Consider the following 22,354-nt stretch of genomic DNA (forward strand, 5'->3'; position numbering starts at 1 on the left):
CCGGCAGCGGCAAGGCCGGAAGCCCGGGATTATTTTGACTTCTCGCACACTGCCAGTTCCAATTCAGCGGAACTCCTCCGCCCTCGGCTCGAATCCCCTTTTGTGTCTCACCCCGCCTCCGCCCCGCTACTCGGGAGCCCGCCCCTCACCCTGGCTCCGCCCCACGACGCAGAACTGGGCGGGGCCAGGTGCCTGGGGCGAGACCAGCCCGGCATCAGGGCCGTCGCCGGCTCCGAGCTCTTCCCATGCCCGCCGGCCCGGAGTTGGCGCCTGCGCAGCTCGTCCCGGCCCCTGTTGTCACCCCTGCCCCCTCCCTAGCAACCGTCGTCGCTCCCGCCTCCGCCCCTCGGCCGCGCTCGCGCACGCGCGCCCCTTCCGGCCGCCGGCCCCGCCTTCCTCGTCACCCGTAACAACCACTCGAGCTCGCCGCGCCTGCCCGCTGCCGCCCGCCGGCCCACTCCCCGGAACCGGCGGAGGAGCTGCGGCCGCCGGCGGTGGAGCGACGACGGCGCCGAGGAGCCGCCGGTATGATCGCACCCCGCCACCCCGCGTCCCGGGCCCGGCCCTTCTGACAAGAGGTAGGCGCGCGTCGCGGCAGCGGGCTCCGAAAGCCCCCGGCCCGGCCCCACCTGGCGACGCGGGGGCTCCGCGGCCGCCCCCCGCCCGGCCCGCCCTTCCCCGGCCCTTCGGCCCCCTCGGCCCGGCCGGAGCGGGCCCTCCTCCCGCCCCCGGCCTGGGCCCGCCGCCCCCCTCGCCGCTCCACTGTGCTGGTCTCCCGGCCGCCAGTCTTCCCACTCCGGGAGCCCCCGTTGCGGGAGGCAGAGTTTGGGGTCCGGGCCTGTCCCTGGGGTCCCCGGGGCTGGGGGTGCGCCGCAGCCGCCGCGCTGGACCCCCTGAGATCCGAGGGCCCGGCCGCCCCTCGAGCCCGCTGGAGATGGACTCACTGGATCTGGCCATTGACTAATTTTGAAGCCCCGATTGTCATGCAATAGAGGCTGCCCTGGGCTCGGATGCCACTTGGCCGTTGTAACTCCGGATTCCCACGTAGGACTTTTCTCTGGACCAGAGCATCCGAGGCTGGGAACTGGCAGGAGTTCAGAAGCTTGTGAATTGGCAGGTTCTTCAGCGTAGTCACTGTGGGTTCTGCCAGGCGGTGGAATCCTGAATGGATGTTACAGCGTCTTCACCCAGCATTCCGCTTTTTTGCACCCTCCCCCACCCCTTTTTATGCCGGGAATCACCCTCCCCTTATCTGGGAGATACCCTAAAATTAATTTTCCCCGTTAGGTTTTTAAAAGGTTATTGAATTCCCACTGTGCACCAGCATTGTCAGGTTTGCAAAACTAAATAGAACGCGGTCCCAGCGCACCAGGACCTGCCAGCCCCGGAATCAAGATTAATGACGGCTTCCAGTTGAGTGGGGTGGAGAGCACAGGAGTTTGGCTCTGAGTCTCCTGCCTTAGAGCTGGAAGTCTTTCAAGATTATCTCACCCAAAACCTCATGTTACGGAGGTGAAACTAAGTCCGAGGGAAGTCAAATGACTTGCTTGAGGTCACCCAGAGTTATTTTTCAGCTGTTTTCCACCATAACCTGTTCCTTCTGAGACGTATGCTAAACAAACATACCAGAGAGAATTCTAGTCCTGTTTAAATGTAATAATATAGATAGGAATCTTCTGAAATAAAATATGTTTTCGTAATTTTGTTCTTTTTTACAGCTAGACTTTGGGCTCCTTGAGGATATTCCATTTTGTACTTTTGAATATCCTCTCACCATATTCAGCATAAAATAACATTCTTAATGAGTATCCTCGGCAGGACAGGTAGGTCTTTGGATTTGTTTTTCTTCCTCACTTTTAAATAGGCAATTAAAGTCACACAGAGGACTCCAAATAAAAGTGTTTTCAGAAAAATCTGTTCAGGCTGGGACAGCGGTGTGAATACGTACCTGGCAGGAGGATTCCTTGAGCTGTGAAGTATGCTCGAGCATTTAACTGATTGCTTACGTGTTACAGCTGTTTGAGGCTGGCGATTTCAGTGGAGCCTGTAGCCAGAGCGCTTGGTGTCCCTGCCATTTGAAGACAGGTCTCTGAGGTCGTAATCTATGTAGAAAACAGTGATTGACAGGTTTCCTTTGAAGCTAGCTTTTGAGGAATGTTCCATAGTTTGAGGTACAATAGTATTTTCTTCCACTTTTATTTTTGTGTGTCCTTGGACTTAATATCTTAAAGTGCCACCATTTTTATTGGGCTTCCAGTAGAAGTTGTTGAAGTGGAAATGATTCAAGAACTGATTGTATGAGTTATCAGAATAGTCGAATCATAACATTTTACTGCTGGAAAGGACTAGATTATCTAACCCAGGGTAGCCCCTGGGGAGGCCCAGTGAGGCAGAGAGGGGAATGGAGTCCTCCAGCCCTCAGACCAGTGCTGTCCCCTCCCACCACGGGGCTTTCTTCACCTTTTCTTACTGTCTTATCACCCTCCCCTGCCCTGTATAATTAAGCATCATCTCTGGATTTTTGTGTGCATAGAATTATGACCTATTGAGGGCCTTTTCTACCCTTAGCCTGTAGTGTGATGTGTAAACGCAGACTTAATTTTTTTCCACATCACACTGGTTTATCCCGTGTTTATGTTTTGCAGGTGTGAGACAACTACTATTGTGTTACAATCATGGTGCAAAAGTACCAGTCACCAGTGAGGGTGTATAAACACCCCTTTGAATTAATTATGGCTGTAAGTACTTTACATTTTAATTTACTCTTTGGCTTCTTATTTTTTTAAGTATTCAGATTTGATGATCTGTAAACTAATGTTTATTTTATTGTTTGTCTCCATTGCTCCACTTTTGCTTATTCTGTTTTTATGCTTATGAACCATATCTGGACTTTCTGAAATGTTTTTAAACTATAAGTCTCTGAAAATCAAAATCTACACGTTTGTTTTTTAAAAATGTACGTCAGCATAATGTGTGAGTTAATTCTCCCTTTGGAAACCACAGAAGTGGGATTCAGACTAAATACTTCTTCCTCTAGACTTTGCTCTTTTGTTTGTGTAGAAAAGGGATGTGGAGGGTGGTTTCTTCCCTCTGCTGCTCATTTGGAAGAGTGCTCTGGTTGTAGGGTGAGTTGACTTTATGTAGACCTGAGCACTATAGGAGGGAGTTCTACATTATTCTAACAACTCTGCTGAATGAGTTTTTGCCCCTAATATCAATTTTGTGAGTCATATTAGAATTCTATGAATAGGGCAACTCAAGTCTTAATTTTCTTTGTTATTTACCTGAAGAGTTTGGCTGAAAAGAAGCATTTCACTAGAGGCAAAACAAAACAAACCTTTTTCCAATCATGTGTAGATTACTATAAGGTATTCCTTCCCTTCTCTTTTGTGTTACTATTAAGATACAATATAATATACATACAGGAAAACGCTTCTGTCATGAACATACACCCTGATGAAAATGTCATACTGAACCAAGCTCAGGAACCAAAACATACCAGCCCAGTAAGAAGTCCCACTCAGCCCTGTTCTGTCCCTCCTCCCTCCCCCCTTCTCGAGATTAGCCACGGCTCTGACTTCTAACACCATGGATGAATGTTGTCTGTTTCTGTTCTCTATATAAATAGAAACTCAGGTGTTTTTGTATCTGGCTTCTTCTGCTCAGCATTGTTTGTGAGATTTATCCAGATCAATATAGTTTTGAAAGACAAAGCTGAAACGCAAGTCCTCTCAAGGGAATAATTTAGATTTAGGGAGGTTTTTTTTAATTAAGGTATAATTTACATACAGTGAAATGGTCACATGTTAGGTGTACAGTTTGATCAGTTGTAACAGAAGAGTGACCTTCCCCTCTATCAAGATGCAGAACCTTTCCACCCATCACCTCAGAAAGTTCCCCATGCCCCTTCTCTGTCAGGTGTGAGGTTTTGGGGGGTGTGTGTGAGGGGGGGTGTTTTTTTTATTTCCCTTAAATACTAGGACTGTTCAGTATTTTATGTTACTGGCTGGGGAAGGCTTGTTTCCTGTTTACATGTGTGCTGGTTTACCTTTTGGTTGTATGGAGCAAAGATCTGCTTCAGCGAGCTTGAGAAGGAGTCTTGTTAGTGGGAACACATGCAGTGTGATAGGAATCGCATAGAAATCCAGGAATGCGAGCTGGGATGGGCTGAGCTCCAAGAACCTGGTGTTGGAGGGTGGTTCCTGGCAGCTCTGGGGCCTCGGAACAGTTGTCCCTGGAACTTCACCCCGTGGGGCTCTGCGGAGTTCCATATGCTGGAGCCTCTCTCCCCCTAAACCAACTGGCTGCTTTGCCCACTCCTGGTTTTCCCTCCCCTGTGGCTTTAGCTCACATGCTTTTTTAGCTGGTCAAAACCCCTCTGGCCCCAGTTCAACTTTGTGACATTTCTTGTTGCATTCTTTCAGTTTCTAAGTGACCAATTCTTGTCGTATTTCCTGGTTCAGATTCTAGAGAGAGACTTGATCTGGTCATCTTTCCCCTGGATCTAGGATAATAGGTTCCTGGCCAGCCTGTGGATTATTTCCCCGGGTTGGTTGCCTAATCCTTGTTCAGTTGGCTGGGCCTGGTGGAGCTGGGGGAGAGGTCTGGGGAGCAGTGGAAGTGGAAGGGCACTGTGTGTGAGGCAGAGAACTGCCCCCCCTGGGCGAGGGGGACAGGCACCATGACTGTGCAGTGTGTTTTCCAAAACCTTAAATATGATTTTACAAGCTTGATGCAGCCCTGATCATTTGAGACAAAGGTGGTCTCTTCTGCAGACACGAGATTTAATAAAGAGGTATTTTGATTGTCTACTGTTCAACTGCCTTATTTTCCTCATTTCACTGTTTTCAAAATGGTAAAGTTTACCCTGCCCCAATTTTATGCATGGATTTACAGAGGAATTTGAAATTCAAATTCTGAACCACCCCCAATCTTTTAAAATTAACTCATTTTTAAATTGCTTTTGTTTTGAGGCAGTAGTAATTTTCTTTTGAGTTGTTAGAAAATATTTTTTAATCTGAAAATGAAATGTTTTTTCATTTTTTTCCTTTTCCTTTCAGAATTAAAAAACTAGAATTTTGTTAAGTCTTTAGTGATTTTCGTGTGATGTCATTTGCTACTTTTCTGACTGTAATTGTACGACATAGAATCTTCAGTATTTACCTTGCTTTATTTTTTTCTCATTCAAGAAAAACAGTAGAATAATAGAGTCACTTTGAAAATGTTGTTTTCAGTTCATTCAGAGTGAGGAAAGAGATAGACGGTTAAAGCAAGGACAGAACTATAGCTTCCACTGAAATATTTGTGAGAACCTCAGAAAGTGATTGTGCTCTGTAATCACAGCATGTGACAGTCAAGAGAGTGTTTGGCAGATGATCAGCCTATGGAATTGATAGGTGGATCCAAGTCCTAAGTTACAGGAGTCCTGTGAGAAGAAAGACTGTTGGAGAAAATGCCACTCAGTAAACTTAATACCTTAAACTCTTGTTTTAACCAAGAGGTTTATTGTAAGTTAGTATTGCCAGAAAATTGTTTAGGTAGAGAGTGCGTCTTGTAAATAGGTACATGGTGGGTATCAAATATGTTAGTTGCATTTTAATTGATTTAATGGAAATTTATCATTTGTTTTGGGTTAGTATACTGGTAGCATTAAGAAATCACATAGTGTTCTCATTAACTCATTTTAATTGAAAAACGGTACACAAGCAAAATTAAAGTGGAGGTTTTTCAACAAGCGTTTGTGGCATTTTAGGGTTCTTTTGTTAGCTGTTAGCCCAGAAACAGAAGGTTAGAGCTTAGTGAGTTGAGAGATCACCTAGCTCAGCCCCACTTTGAGGGTGAGAAATCTGAGACTCAGAGAAGTTAAAGCTTACATACTTTATGGTAGAGATCTGATTCTTGAGTTTCGTGTACTTTGTATCATTCCATGGCACTCCCGCCATAATGTGTATCCTGGAATGTTTTATGAGGGTGCTTGTCCATGAAGATGTCTTTAACTTTTCCAGTCTCAGCCAAAAACATTTCCTGGGGCTACTCTGCCAATTTAATCAGTGAAAGACACTGCAGTCTATAGCACCTTAAAGGATTTGTGGTCTCACACAGGCGGAGTGATGTGATCCCATAGAGATCATAGAGAGACTTAGAGTGGGAGGTAGGCTTCCGAGATACTTGGGTTAGAGTGTTGCATTTTGAAATTTCTAAGGTAATACACAAATTTTAAAACTTTAACATTATCAAGTACAGTTTTCCTCTTCCTGAGTTAATGGCCCCTGAATAAATGATAGAAAGGAAAAATAAGGCAATAGAGAATCAGTAGAAGAGAAGTGTAGCCTAGGAGGGCAGCATGGGGATCTCATACAGGACTGAGAACCGTGTGAGAGAAGACATGCGAGTCCATCTTCTGGAACAGATAGATGTCTGTGGTAACGGTCACAAGTAAGGCAAGGCTTGTCTCTGATCCTTTTTCGCCCAAGGACAGCTGTCATTTCGACTAGTTGGAACACGTGGTAGGAGAGGTTCCACTACTTTCTGTGACACCCCACAAGTCATAGCCTTGTGCAGCCGCGTTTCCACTTGGGCTTTCCGTTATCACAATAGATATGGTCACATCATTCTCTCCTCTCTTCATCCACCCACTCTCCCCAGTTTCCCTGTTCTCTCGATAGTACCTTTGTTCTCCCTGATCCCCCTTCACCATCTGTGTCCCTCTCAGACACAGCCTTTAGATTATGCCATCAAGTGACATTGCTGTCCTTTTCTCTCCCGGGCACCGCCATCGTTCGAGCCTAAGTCCTCGTCTCTTGGGAGGGAGAGACCAGAGTTTACTTGTTATTTTCTTTCTTACGTCTTTGTATCCCTTTAGGTCATCCTGCATTCTGTTGTTTTCCATTTGTCAGTCCTGTTTGTGTGGTCTCTTATTATCTGCCATATCTGTTCTCAGCTCCTTTGCTTTTTCTTCAAGGCTCTTCATGTCCTAGCCTCTCTGTTTAACCTTATTTCATAAATTATGCAAACTTCCCAACATGAACTTTTAAATCTATTCTCTCCCTTCCTGGTTTGCCACTCACCATGGCTTCTCCTGCCCCTCCCCCTTTTGAGACTTCCTTCCCTGCCTTATGTTTGCCTCTCCCCATCTGTCTCTGGGAATCTGAATCTTATTGACCCACCGCACTTCCCTGCTGCCTCTAAGATGCCATTCATGTTCCTCTCCCTTTCCTCTGACTCCTTCTTAACAGTGTTGTCAGTGTTAGGGACTTTGACTTGTATTTCAAGCTTCTTTTATTCTCAGAGGTTCCTGAGTTACTCTCTGTTTTGTGTGTTCCTCAAGGGCAGTGACTTGCTGATTTCTCAGGTTTCCTCCACTGTGGGTGTTAAGCACTTAGTAGGCCCCCCGGCTGTGTTTGATCAGTTGGTGTCTGTTCACATGAGCTCTGAGTGTGAGGACTTGGGGAGTGGGTTTGATGGAAGCTCCAATCTGGAATGTAACTCTGAGATCTGTTTTCAGACAAGGGATTTATGTTTTCTCCATGGAAAAGAAGTAACACACTATGATCCTTCAATTAACCAATGCCTCTCTCAGGAGCAGAGCCCTTTTGTGATGAAGTTGGCTTATGTATTTATTTTACATCTTCAAAAGTTATGCAAAAACCTGTTGACAAACACTGTAATAGTAGTTTAAGCGATGTACTTTTATAGATTGAATAACCAAAAAGCCTATTTGCCAGTGTACGGTTGTGGATTAAGTGGCCCACAACAACAAAATTTGCTTTTGCTCTTCTCATTCTCTTGTGGTGTTTTTGTTTGTTTGTTTCATTCTCTGTTTTTTTTCAGTCCCTTTTCCCTTTCCTCTCAGATATCTCATGTCTTCCTCCTAAGACTAAAGGATGAAAGGAGGAAAAAGAGATTTGCTGTGAGACTAGGTACAAATCTGGGCCCTGCCACAGACTAGCTCTGTAACCTAGTAACTAGGCCACTTACTAGTAGGAGACTGTTATGAGGCTGTGATAGATTAAACAGACCACAGCTAGGAACGTGGGTAAGGCAGGGCCTGGTGACATCCATGTCCTCCTCCTCCCTTTCTGATGTCCAGTCCTTTTCCCAGGTCCAAATACGACGTGAAATGAATCATTTCATATGTCACTGACTCTACTATGACAGTGTAGATCTCTCTTTGGGATTAAATAGGCATTTGTATTTATATTTAAGCTTTGTTCCATCCATTCAAATTTCATATATCAAAACAGCTAGGGAGACGACGGGGACCCCAGGGTGGACTTGTATATCTGACTGCAGTCTGAAGAGAGCCTCACATTGAGTAAAATCAAGACTGGTCTTTTTTTTTTTTCTTTTTTTTGAGGAAGATTTGGCCCTGTGCCAACATCTGTTGCCAATCTTCCTCTTTTTCTTTTTTCTCCCCAAAGCCCCAGTACACAGTTGTGTATCACAGTTGTAGAGTTGTAGCTCTTCTATATGAGCGATGCGTAGGTCTGTGCCCAGGGTCCAAACCTGCGAACCCCGGTCTGCTGAAGCAGAACATGGAACTTAATGGCTACACCACCAGGCCGGCCCCAAGTCTGGTCTTTTTAGGGGAAGGGTGAGGTGTGCAGAAATCCGAAAGGTAGAATCCTTGGAACACCGGCCCCCCTCTCCCTCCCCCGCAGCTGTTTCCAGATTGTTCCTCTGACTGGATGGGGCAGAGGAGCTCAGGTCCTACTGGACCCTGTTCTTGTTTTGTCCTTTCTCACTCTGTGTGGCAGCCAGCTGCCTTCTGAAGCACCATCCACTCACCCACCCCTTCCTTCCTTGTCTGAAGATATTTTGAGCTGCCTATCCCCTTTTTTCTAACTTTGTTTTCTTCCTCTGACCCAAGTCCCGTGCATATTGGGTTTTCAGCATTATTTTAGTTATGAAATGTTTTTATTCCATCTTTTTATCTTTCTTCTTGAAGCACATCCTCTTCCTCTCATCCTAGATTTCATCCCTGGACCTTTTTATATTTCTTTTTTGTTTGTTTGTTTGTTTTGTGAGGAAGATCAGCTCTGAGCTAACATCCATGCTAATCCTCCTCTTTTTGCTGAGGAAGACCGGCTCTGAGCTAACGTCTATTGCCAATCCTCCTCCTTTTTTTTTTTCCCCAAAGCCCCAGTAGATAGTTGTATGTCATAGTTGCACATCCTTCTAGTTGCTGTATGTGGGACGCGGCCTCTGCATGGCCGGAGAAGCGGTGCATCGGTGCGCGCCCGGGATCCGAACCCGGGCCGCCAGTAGCGGAGTGCGTGCACTTAACCGCTAAGCCGTGGGGCCGGCCCCCTTTTTGTATTTCTGACTCTGGTTTCCAAGTTTCTGATGGTTAGGTGTGATATTGAAATACATCTTTTTCATTAATCAAGGTATTGTTAGATCTTCAAACAACATAATATGCACTAAAATTTGTTTTTACTCAGTTGAATAAATAGTCTGTATTTTGGGGTAGCTGACTTTAAACCCAATTTTATTCAAGTGTAGTAGTGGAGGGAAATGATGCAGTTTCTCTGATGATCTGTTAAGAATCTTGGTCAATTCTTAGTGGAGGGAGATTGTAGTCTTCTCATTTATAAAGTTTTTGAATGTTATAGTGTGAGTCCTGTTGCATTTAATAAAACCTGGGGTGTAATTAGTCAGATTTACTTGGTTTTGAAAATGGACAATTAGAGTATGCTTTCATTATACTCTATACAGAACCAGGCATTTTCCCTTCTCTTATACCCACTCTCCCAACCCATTATGTATTCTGAATTATTTTTAATGTGCTAGGGTGAAGACAGTTGTGGTTCAGTAGGAAATATTTCAAGGAGAAATAAAGTAGGATCCGATTTGGCTCCATGCCTCTTTGATTTACCTGTTTTGGTAAAACAGAAACAAAAACAAAAAAACCCCAGAAAACCCAAAACCTTGTATTATGGAAAATTGCAAGCATACAAGTAAAGAAAATAGTGCCCATGTACCTGTCACCCAGCTCCAATTGTGTCGGCATTTTGCCAGTATTATTTCATCTCTCCTCTCCACTTTTTTTCCCTGGTGTATTTAAAGCAGATTTCAGACATCTTGTTCATTTGTTGGTAAATGCTTCAGCATGTGTCTCTAACTAGTAAGGACCTTTTTTTTTAAACATAGTGACACAGTAGTGTCACTGTCACACCTGACAAAAATGCTAATAATTCCTTAATATCATCTAGTACCAAGTCCGTGTTCAGACTTGCTCAGTTGTCTAAAACAATGTCTTCCTATAAGTTGTTTGGATCCCGCTTTAAATGTACCACTGCACTAGGTTCTTAGGTTTCTCCAGGCTCCTCGTTTTCTCTCTTCCCCCTTCCCTTTGTTTCTTTTCATGCCGTCTCTTTGTTAGAGAAACTGGGTCATTTATCCCGTGCAGTTACCTTAACCTTTTGCTGGTTTAATTGTTCATTACCGCAAATAGGCACAGGAGAAGGCGCAGACCTCAAATCAGTCAGTTCAGCTACTTTTTAGCAGCTCTGTTTAAACGTTTCCTGGTGGAGATGGAAGTGAATGGCTAAAACCAGCTGCTCTCCGTTCATCCCTGTGGTTAGCCTACGTAATTTTGAGTTTCAAATAAGATGCGGAATATTTTTTTCCCAGATTAAACTAGGTCTTTCTACTTATAGTTACTTTTTAACCTACTTCGTTGGTCCTACTATTTCATACAGAAAGCAGTTGAAAGGAGTTAATTTTTTGGCAGGTCTGATTAAGAGGGTTTCCATGTGGCACATGCAGCGAATACTTGGCAGAAGTCTGGCCCAGGGCTAGTGAGGTGGGGGATGGCTGTGATCTGAGGTGTCCAGCCGTGCTGGTCAGTCAGCCTGTCCTTTGTCTGTGCTTCTTTCCTTAGAGCCCTGGATAGGGATATCAGGCTGGCTGGAGAAGCTCCCACAAGAGAACTCACTGAAGAGAGGATTTTGGTAGCCTGATATGCTAATTGATCCTTCTTTCTTGATTTTTAACCTGTACAGAGAAAAACAGTTGTGTATATTTCTAGTGTAATAATTTTACATGTTGCTACAGAAAGCATATATTGCATTATAATTTTCTTGAAAGGTACCATTTGATGTTAGGAGTATTAGCTTTTTTTTTTTTAGAAAAGTCTGTGTATATGTAATTATTACTCTATATAAGATAATTGCTCTCTGTGTCTTGATATGTACTGAATCTTCATTCCATTCAGAGATCTACCATCTGTATTTCTTAGATCTCTCCCGCATGTTTTTGCACTTGAGTATTCATAGTGCACTTGAGTTACTGGTAAGCGTCCAGTTGGTAACTGTCTTGCGTTTTTGGTTAGATGGCTGCGTGCATAGCTCTCTTCCTCTCAGGTCTCTGCCTTCCCTCTGATCACTCGTGCTTTTCTTTCTCTACCTACCTCCATGCCTTTTTGGGTACAGATGGACTCTTCTTTTAATGGTAACTTGTTTTGCTGTTTTAAGACCCTGGTTGTGTATTTTGTGTTTTTTGTCCATCGTGGATGTTTCACTTGGTAGTTGTTGCTATTTTAGAACCATCCAGCTCTCTCTCCTGATGTTTCTTCCTGGGCAGCCTCATTTAAACCTGTGGCTTCCACTGTCACCTTATAAACTGCAGATCTCGAAGCTTATCTTCAGCCTAAACTCTGCTCAGGAGCTTCCAGACTCCTAGCCAGATGCCCATTTGACTATTCCAGGCAGATTTAGTACATCTGAAACAGAATCCATCCTCTCCTCCTGCCTGCACAAAGAACACATCCCAACAGAAAATAAACACACACACACCAAAAAAACCACAACAAAATGCTGCTAAAAAGCTCTACCTTTTCCTCTGAGCTGCTGCTTCTGACGAGTGTCACCATCACGTGCCCTACCCTCAGAGCAGAAACCTAGGCATCCCTGGCAGCCTTCCTTCCTCACCCCTCGACCCCAGTGATGACCAGACCCTCTCTTGTCGAGGATGTCTCCTGACTTGTTTCTGAATCTGCCCCTCTCTGACAGTGTTGGCTCAGTCTTAGATCACAACTCATTACTTCATGTTCAGGTCCCTGCAGGAGCCTCTGGACTCTGAATCCCAACCCCATCGCACCCATCCATTCTTTCTCAGGGCTGCTGCCACAGAGTCTCTAACTTGTGGATCTGACCATGTCACTTGCTAGTTTAAAATTCTTAAGTGGCTGCACCTCACCTTCGAGATGAAGTTCAGAATCGTTAGCTTGCTCCCCAGAGCCCTTCCCCATCTGCCTCCTACCTTTCTCTAGAGCCTCATCTCCACCTGCGAGGCCCCCACATGTGCTCAACAGTCTAGATATGTTGAGTTCCTTGTAGTTTCCTAAGTATGCCCTTATTTCTCATGGCCTCTGTGCCTTTCTACAAACCAGCCTAGAATACCTTTCTCCCTCTTTCTTGCCTGACTAACTCTAACTGGTCAAATTCACTTTTCCTAGTAGGAATTCCCTCTCTGTGCTCCGATGGCCCGTTATCACCTCACTGGTCACTCTGCCTTGCCGTGGTCACTAGGCTTGTTGACTTGCCCTTGACGCAAGCATCTGGAGAGTAGGAATTCAAATCATCTTGCTTTTTATCCTGAGCATATAGTAAGCCCTCAAAAATAGATTTGTCTAAAGAATAAGTGAATCTGGGAATGTATGCTTGTGTTTCTTGCTTTACTTCTGCTTCTGGTAATGAAAATTTTGACAAAAGGTCACATTGAAACATTCTTTTGGTTGAGGTATTTACTACTTTTACTTAAATCATATTTTGAAGGAATCTGATGCAAATCATGTTTTGTGAGTAAAATAAAGTTTATGTTCAGTGAACTGAAGCTTATGATTACTGTAGTTGACTGAAAAACGTGTCCTAGTTTATGTGTCACTTGGTGTTTTGAGTAGCTTTTCTCCCCTAGTGATGAATACCAAATATATAAAGAATTCCGTTTCTGTCGTTCTCCTACAAAAATTCTTGACTCTGATAGAATGGTATTCTAATTTTCTTTTGAGATCTCTACAGGTTATTACATGACTCTTTTTCCTTAATTAATGTATTCTGTAATATCAGGAAGTCCTATTCATGAAATGTGTGTTTCTTTTCTTTTTCCTAGTTTAATGCCTATGTATCTTTTAAAAACCAAGTCCAGAACTAAAATCTACAAGGTACATATCTTAAGAAGTCAGTTGATTTAAGAGCTTGTTGGTTGTATTGCAGGATGTATGCTGTTAATATTTAGAAAGCTCCTTCCCAACATCTATTATCTTTGTTTTACTTTTCTTAACACAAAAAAGTTGGGTTAGAATGCAAATTCTAACACTTCTACATTCTGATTCTCCACTGAATCAGAATTTCTGGGGGTGGGCCCAGCATTCTCTGGTTTCACAAGCCCTCCCTCAAACCTGCCTGCTCAGGTTTGAGATCTCCTTAATTTGAATTTGTAGCAAATGGTACAGGAAGAAAGGAGGTTGGTTTCAGTTATAACTTTTTTTTAATTTAAGATTTTTGAAAGGAATAGATTTTTTTAATAGGCTATGTAATAGAGACTCTCATTATATTATGTGTTCTTTTGAAGGATTTAACTAACATATGCCAAAAGGAAACTATTTATTTGCTTTATGTGCTTCTCCACATTGCTGTTCTTAAGTTTATTTAGTGATACCAAAGTTATAACAAGCATGTGCTTCTTTGAACTTGTCTTAATTTAATTATTTGTCTGACTTCATTTGCTAATTTTTTCAAGTAGAGTAGATTTGTACTCTTTTTTTTTTAATTGTGGTAAAATACACATAACATAAAATTTACCATTTTAGCCATTTCTAAGTATACAATTCAGTGATATTAAGTACATTCACATTGTTGTGCAACCATCACCACTGTTTATCTCCAGAACTTCATCGCCTAAGCAGAAACTCTGTCCCCATCACTCACTCCCCTATCCGCTCCCCGCAGCCCCTGGCAAACACCCCACCTTTTCTACTTTCTGTCTCTGAATATGACTGTGACTGTTCCTTATGTAAGTGGAATTATACATTGTTTGTCCTGTTGTGACTTGCTTATTTCACTTAGCGTAATATCTTCACAGTTCATCCATGTTGTAGCATGTGTCAGAATTTCTTTCCTTTTTAAGGCTGAATAATCCATTTTATGTATATACCACATTTTGTTTATCCATTCATCCATTAATGACACTTGGATTGCTTCCACTTTTTGGCTGATGTGTTTACTGTACATTTTTATTTTTATTTATTTATTTTATTTCCCCCCAAAGCCCCAGTAGATAGTTGTATGTCATAGCTGCACATCCTTCTAGCTGCTGTGTGTGGGACGCAGCCTCAGCATGGCCGGAGAAGCGGTGTGTCGGTGTGCGCCCGGGATCCGAACCCGGGCCGCCAGCAGCGGAGTGCCCGCACTTAACCGCTAAGCCACGGGGCTGGCTCATACTGTACATTTTTAAAGTCTAGTTTTTGACTGTAATGCTAACCAAAAATAATTGTATATCTTTAGTTTATTTTTTTTGTCTTTTATATTTGATAGATTCTAGATCCAAAACCCAAGTTCCTTGAGGAGTTCAACCACTGTATTTTATTTCATCTATTCAAAAATCTGTCTTTAGTTTACGTCTCAGGATTGCCATTGGTGTTAGTTTCTTAAGACAGGGCAGCACCTAAGAGCAGGTGTGAGTGATGGGTGGGGTGGTGATCCCCTGGACTGAAGTGGTGGCTCCTGCCATAAGGGAAGGGAAGCGGTAGAGAACTAGAGAATCAAACACTTCAGGGTCTGTGAGGCACAACTTGTATATTAGGCTTTTAATAAATAGTACATCATGGATATCTTCCTGATGGATTAAACCAACTCCCACTGTCAGCCTACTGACGAAGGGGTTTTTATTCTGGTTCGTGAAACCGGATAATATTTCCATAGCTCATTACATTCTTTTATGTGGGCAAACACATGGCATCTTTAAAAGCTGACAGCTGCAATTCCCTGGAACACCAAATGCTTTTCTGAAGTCCATGAATTTATTTTTTACACTCTGGAAAGTAAAACAGTACTCTGCCAAATCCAACTTGGTTTGAAGAGGAATATGCAAAACTGCTATTTTTGTTGTCACATATACTCAGTTTGCTCTTTATTAGACAAAAAATTTTATGGCTTAGCATAAAAAAAGAAAAAATCGTCCCATTTGCAACAACATGGATGGACCTGGAGGGTATTATGTTAAGTGAAATAAGCCAGAAAGAGAAAGACAAACACTGTATGATCTCACTCATATGTGGAATATAAACCAACACATGGACAGAGAAAACTGTATTGTGGTTACCAGGGGCAATGGGGGTGGGGGGTGGGCTCAAGGGGTGAAGAGAAACATGTATATGGTGATGGACAAACAAAAATGTACAACCAAAAATTTCACAATGTTATAAACTATTAAAACATCAATTAAAAAAAATTTTATGGCTTAGGAATGGTTTTGGAAAATCATGACACGCTTTGGTTTCATTGGCTCCTGGCTCAATCATGTGATTGCTCTAAATGCAGAATTAAGCTCATGAAAAACTAAGAGAAGACAAACCTTTCATAGCACTCCAGACATTCTTGTTTGCCTAGGGCTTCAGTAACTGTGGCCTGTGAAACATGTGACCTTCGAGATGTATTGACACAGTAAGATATCTTAAGTATAAATATCTACTTAAAGATGTGTATACCTCTGTTTTTTCTAACTAGTGCCCTTTAATTCTCTAACAGGGATGGGTTAATGTTGTGCTTTTATTTTGACAATCAAAAAAATATGTAAACACATTGAGATCTCTGGATGCTTATCATAATGATAGCTAAATGCTATCAGACAGTACTGGTTTGCTATGTTTATTTTTTGGGCACAAAATAGTACTATTTTAATGGTTGGAAGCAAATACAAAAGGAATAGAGGTGGAATTAATATGTAAATGATGTGTTTGAGCCAAGTATAAGCTAAGTTACTTTGCAGACAGGGAGCTGTACAAATAAAGATTTAAATAGAGAAAAGTGGTGGGCGTGGTGAAGCATCACACAGCATCTCCTGGTGCGGGCCTGCCAAGTTGGAAAGCAGCTGTGCCCTGCCGATGAGTTCCATATTCATGTCTTCAACAAATTGTCATCCTTCCCGTTAAATGTATGTCGTTAGTTTGGGTTTTAGAATTGTATGAGTTTTTACCTAGTATATTTGTACATATTTAAATAACGTTATAATAAAAATAACTGGTCAGCACTAAAGGCCCGAGGAAAAAACTTCCCTTTTAAAAGGGGTTTATACGTTCCTCAAGCTTGACGAGCAGTTTCTCTGAGTCACATTTTGCTATACTTTCATGAGTCCAAATCAGCCAGTTCCTTAAATTGTGTTTTGAAACCCAACCTGAAGTTGAAAACAACCAGAGGCGTGGGGGGCGGTGAACATTTTGTGTGATTCTATCTGTACTTCACTTGAGTGGCTTGTTGGCTCAACTATTTTAAATAATAGTGAGCAGCCCTTTTATACAGTGAATCAATGGTGATAGTCCTTTGATAGCCATTTTAATTGATTACTGACAGGTGAGGCCGAGAAAGGAAAATAGGGATGGCAGACTCTTCAACTTCTGGGTCTCACTTAGATCTGTGGAAATTTAACACAGTGTATATACATTTTGACTCTGCTTTGTCACCCTACAGTGGAAAGGTGGAAAAAAAAAGTCTGTATCTTTGTGATTCTCAGGATCATGTTTCTTTTTCATGAAGGAAATTTTAGAGTGTTTTGTAAATGATCCTCAAATACAACTGTATCGTGTTTTTAGCTTTAATAGTTGAAAACTTTTTAAAGCAATTTAGTTTGAGAATGTTAGTCATGTACCTGGGAGGCAAAGTAGGATTGGATGCCACAGGGAGATGGGAAACAATTCTAACACAGGTCCTACCTTCAGAGGTCTCGTCTCCGTGAGCTTGAGCGTGCTCCGTGCTTGTCTCCACGCTCCTTTAGCATGCTGTGGGCTCTGCTCTCAACACGCGTACAGTCCAATGAGCAGACCTCGTTGCCTGGGCCCCTGTGGACAGATAGGGATCCTACTGCTGAACCACCATTTGAGAAACACTTAAAGAACGTATTAAAGGTCTAAGATTAATGGCGACCATTTATGGGGTGCTTATGTGCCAGTATTTCATTTATTGCTCACACTGAATTTGTGGGGTAGGCTCATCTTTATTTTTACTCCAGCTTTATTGAGATATAATTGACAGGTAACAGTGTCTTGGTTTAAGGTATACAATGGCATGATTTGATATATATACATATTGTGAAATGATTCCCACAGTAAGTTCCATCTGTTACCTCACAGTTACGTATTTTTTTTTCTCATGATGATAATTTTTAAGATCTACTCTCTTAGGAACTTTCAAATATACAATACAGTATTGTTAACTATAGTCACCATGCTGTATGTTACATCCCCAGGACTTACTTATTTTACAACTGTAAGTTTGTACCTTTTAGGGTAGGCTCTTCTCTCATTCCACTTTACAAGTGAGGAAACTGAGGTTTAAATTGCTTGCCAGGTGATCGTCCCTGACCTGGTGCCTCACCCGCTGACAGGTACTGACTGCCCAGGTACCGTAGTTCTGAGCCGGCCGCAGGAATGCACAGACTGCCTGCAGCCAGCTCACCTCCAGACAGACCTGGATCTCACCAGTCAGCTGCCAACACTGAGACCTTTGGCTTTCCTGGTTCTGGACAGGGCCAGTTTGCAGTCTTTGCTTTAAAATTCCTCCCCATTTCTCCTCCCTCAGCCTCCTTCTCCCTTTGATCTCTCTCTGTCTGACCCCATTCCCTGCTAGGCAGTGTGACTTCTTCCCCTAGGGCTCCATCTTTGATGGCTCACAGTCTTTCTTTCTCTTGTCTTGCACAGAAGGCTGTTGCTTGTGGCTGGCATTGCTGAGATTCAAATCAAGGCCCCTGACACTAGAGCCCAGGCTCTCCATTGACTCTGTCGTGTACCTCCCTGGTTTGTGTCTTAGTCCTAAAGTGGCAGTGCTCCAGGAGTGGAGGAACAGGACACTGGTGGGTAGCTGAGTTGAATACCTGATAATTGGGTGGGGGTGGATGGCAAGTCACTAGGAACTCTTGAGTTTAAAGTAGTTTGAGGTCGTGAGTGCTGGTGCAGTATCCTCTCTTTGGTCTACAGTTGTTCGAGGTTTCCCAGAGAAGGGTTTTGTCTGTCAGTAGAACAGTAGATGGCTCTCCCAGGACCGTGGGAACAGCAGTCTAATGTTTACATTTATTCAGGCCACGATGGGAGCTGAGTGATTAGTTTCCTGACATGAATTCTTTCCCTTCCAAGTCTATTGTGTTTCTTCATTCTGTGGCAAATGTTAATACCATTAGCAGTAGGCCTGGTTCATGGCTACCTGTACCTGAAACCTTTTCAGAGAACATCTTGTTATTCAGCACCACCACCCCCTGCCCCCCAGTTTATTTTATGAAAGTCCTCTTCCTAACTTTGGTCATGTTTCTCTTCAAGGCCATATTTTCTCCTTCCAGCAAAGAGTACAATATATTTAGCTGACTAATGAGTTATAGAGTTATAAGTAACTTAAATCTATCATTTCTTATATTTACTTCATATTACAAGGAGAATGTTTTACTCTCACTGCCTAAATTGAAATAAGATAATTTCTATCTTTATCTTCTGTTGGCTTTTTCTTTTCCTTATAGAAGGGAGACGTATATGATACGTTTTTCCTTTCTTATAGAAGGAGACGTATATGATATTATTTATACCTGGTTCCTATTTTTATAGTTGGCTAATTATAAACTTAAAATAATTGGTTTCCAACAAAGCCTTATGAGATTTACATCTTGTGTTTTTAGGGCCAGGGAGGATGTAATTATCATTTTAGTCTGGTGAACACATGGATTTTTTTTTTTTTTGGTGCATTTTCAAAATACAGTAAAAAAGATAAATGTCAAATGAAAAATGTTTAGTTTTTAAAGCTGTTTGCATTAGAAAGGTTCCCTTCCTCTTTTTGTGCATAGCCATGTTGGTTCCTGGACTGTTGGATGGCACTGTCTTTACTTAGTGTTCAGTCACTTCTTTCCTCTTTGAGAAGTTCATGTGCAGCATGGAACAGTATCCACATTTTTTTTAACTATTGTCCTTATTCTCTGTCAGGGCCTGCTAAACACTTTACATTTTTTTCTTTTTTTTTTTTTTTGTGAGGAGATCAGCCCTGAGCTAACATCTGCCAATCCTCCTCTTTTTTTTTGTTGCTGAGGAAGACTGGCCCGGGCTAACATCCGTGCCCATCTTCCTCCGCTTTATATGGGACGCCGCCACAGCGTGGCTTGCCAAGCAGTGCGTCGGTGCGCGCCTGGGATCCGAACCGGCAAACCCGGTGCCGCTGCTGTGGAGCGCGCGCACTTAACCGCTTGCGCCACCAGGCCGGCCCATACATTTTCTTCTTTAGTCTTCCAAAATTTTGTGCATTAGAGAAGATGAAGAAACTAAGATGAATTGAAGAAGGTAAAGAAACTAGGACTCAACGAAATTAAGTAACCTTGCCAAGAACCTCTTCTGAGGGTGGAGCTGGAGTTTGAAGCCAGGTCTTCTCTCGCAGGGCTTGTGCTCTGAGATATAATGGTGCCTTCTTTGGAGTGGGACAGACTTGAGTTCAAATCCTGGGACATTTACTTCTCTCAGCCTCTGTTTTCTCATTTTAAAGTGGGACAAACTCATTACGTAGAAAGATTATGCCTAGTAAATGCATTAATTTTTGTGAAACTGACTATGATGCATGCATAGTAGACTCTCAGTAAGTAGGCGATGGTTTGGTAGTCTGCTCTCTGATTTGTTTCTCCCCTTGGTGAAAGCTCTTCACAGATGGGGTCCCTGTCCTGTAGTCCTACATCCTCAGCACCTGCTTACAGTGCCTGTCATGGGGAAGGGAGTGGATGTTTGTTGAATAAATGATGATACGAATTTCTCTAGGTTCTTTTAAAAGAAGTTTGCCTTTTTCTTTTGTTTTCTTATAGCATGAACAGTTAATAGCTTTTTACTTTTCGCCAATGTGTTGCTTGATACCTTTTTAAAAAAAATATTTGATAGATTTTATTTTTTAGAGCAGTTTTAGGTTTACAGAAAATTGAGCAGATAGTGCAGAGAGTACACCCCTTTAACAGTTTCTCTTGTTATTAACATCTTGTGTGGTATGTTTGTTTGAATTGGTGAACCAATATTAATACATTATTATTAACTAAAGTCCCTAATTTACATTAGGATTCACTCTGTGTTGTACAGGTCTGTGGGCTTTGACAAATTCATAATATCATGTGTTCACCATTGCAGTATCCTGCAGAATAGTTCCACTGCATTAAAAATCCTCTGTGCTCCATCTGTTTGTCCCTCCCTCCTCCCCTCCAGCACCTGGCAGCTGCTGATCTTTTTATTCTCTCCATTGTTTTAGCTTTCCCAGAATGTCATGTAGTTGGAATCATACAGTGTGTAGCCTTTTCACACAGGCTTCTTTCACTAAATAATAATCATTTAAATTTCTTCCATGTCTTTTTGTGGCTTGATAGCTCATTTCTCTTTATTGCCGAATAATATTCCATTGTATGGGTGTATGACAGTCTGTCCATTCACCTTTTGTAGGACATCTTGGTTGCTTCCAGTTTTTGGCAATTATGAATAAAGCCTTTTATGCTGCATTCCTTTTCAGATAACCTTGAGAGTTTCTTACTCTATACCAAATGATGGCCAGTCGAGTTTCTTTATCAGGAAGTACTGGTCACTATTAGAAATGCATCCTTGAGTTGGCCTGCCAATTAAAACTATGTGTATTTGTGTTTCTTTTTTTGTTTGTTTTTTTAGCTTCATTGAGATATAAATGACAAATAAAAAACTGTACATTCTAAAGGTATATCTTTGGGTGAGTTTTGACATATCTGTAGATCTGTGAAGCTGTCACTGTAATTAAGACAATGAACATATCCATGACCTTAAAAGTTCTTTATGACCCATCCTAATTTCTCCCTCCTTCCTACCCCCAGGCAGCCACTGATTTGCTTTGTTACGATAAATTAGTTTGTATTTCTTAGAATTTTACAGAAATGGAATCATATATACTCTTTTTTTTGCCTAGCCTCTCTGATTCAGCATAATTATTTTGGATTCATTCGTGTGTGCATGAATAGTTTATTATGTTGTATTGCTAGAGTGTTTCATTGGGTGGATATACCACAATTTGTTTATTTACATATATTGCAGCAAAAAACACTGGCATTAAAAAAAAGATAGTACTTTTTGATTTCGTGGTACCTTTCTAAGGTTTTGGATCTGTTAGGATCAAGAGTAAAACCTATAATTTATTTTAAAATCGAGATGAATATTTGTAAACTAGAAAACAAAGGGATACTTTTCAGGCTGTCAGTAAAAAAAAGAGAGAAAAATAGTTACTAAAGTTATATTCTAGGCAGAAAACAAAACTAGATCTTGGGACCAAGAGAAGGGAGGGATAAAGTGGATAAAATTGGGGAAGAGTTGAGCAGGAAGGGAGCTTGCACCTTGGGGGGGAGGGGAGAGCTTCCAGAGGCCTGACCTCCAGAATCTCTTCAGAGGAGGCCTTTGAGCCGCCTCAGTAAGCTGTCCTTGAAGGAATTAACTGATGTTTACTCTTAAGTTAGCTTTATGATTGGTGTGAGTTTAGAGGCTGCCTTTTTTTTTTTAAATTCCCTCTAATGCCAGAAATTTTTAAACCGGGGATACAGCCTTCTATTCTGTATCTAGACAAAAGGCTTTAAATAACAAAGCCTAGTTGATAAAAGAGATTTGAAACTCATTGTGATTAATTTATCAATAAGTGTGAATGACTCTCTGGGCTTCATGGAGAGAAGAAATTTATCACAAGACTTATTATTTAGGGCATCTGCCACCACAGCCTTACAGACATTCTAAGGACAGTAACTAGGACAAAGATATGTAGTTGTCAGGTCAAAATGTTTGTTCCAGAATTAACTTACTCATGTGTGTCAGCCATGAATATCAGAGCAACTTCCTGAACTTGAAATGTGGCTAGTGAGACTGAGGAACTGAATTTGAATGTTAGTTACTTTTAATTAAATTTAAACAGCCCCATGTGGCTAGTGGCTGCTGGTTTAGAGGATGCAGTTCTGGAGCCCATCTGTTCACTGAGTGGCATGGTGGGTATTATCCTCACTATTCAGATTCATTCTCTCTTCTTCCCTCCTCCCCACTTCTCTTTTGGGTTAAGTGTACACGGTCAGATTTGCGTATGTGAGTTGGCAGTGCATTTGTTGGAACCCTGCTGAACAGTTAAGTACAAACATATTA

General features: G+C 42.2%; 1 protein-coding gene across 3 annotated transcripts in view; it reads left to right on the plus strand.

Moving 5' to 3' along the window:
- The first annotated feature begins 460 nt into the window (after nt 1-460).
- SEC14L1 (SEC14 like lipid binding 1) overlaps nt 461-22,354 on the plus strand; it is a 51,136-nt gene continuing 29,242 nt past the window's right edge. Inside the window, exons 1-3 of one of the 3 annotated variants that reach the window (XM_058561734.1) lie at nt 461-578; nt 1,719-1,823; nt 2,646-2,738. In XM_058561734.1, coding sequence (XP_058417717.1) covers nt 2,676-2,738 — 63 coding nt within the window. In that variant the 5' untranslated portion in view covers nt 461-578; nt 1,719-1,823; nt 2,646-2,675. The remainder of the gene's footprint in view (nt 579-1,718; nt 1,824-2,645; nt 2,739-22,354) is intronic. The other 2 variants (XM_058561732.1, XM_058561733.1) reach the window with 2 other exon arrangements.

This window comes from Diceros bicornis, chromosome 18 (assembly GCF_020826845.1).
Source record: "Diceros bicornis minor isolate mBicDic1 chromosome 18, mDicBic1.mat.cur, whole genome shotgun sequence".
NCBI lineage: Eukaryota > Metazoa > Chordata > Mammalia > Perissodactyla > Rhinocerotidae > Diceros > Diceros bicornis.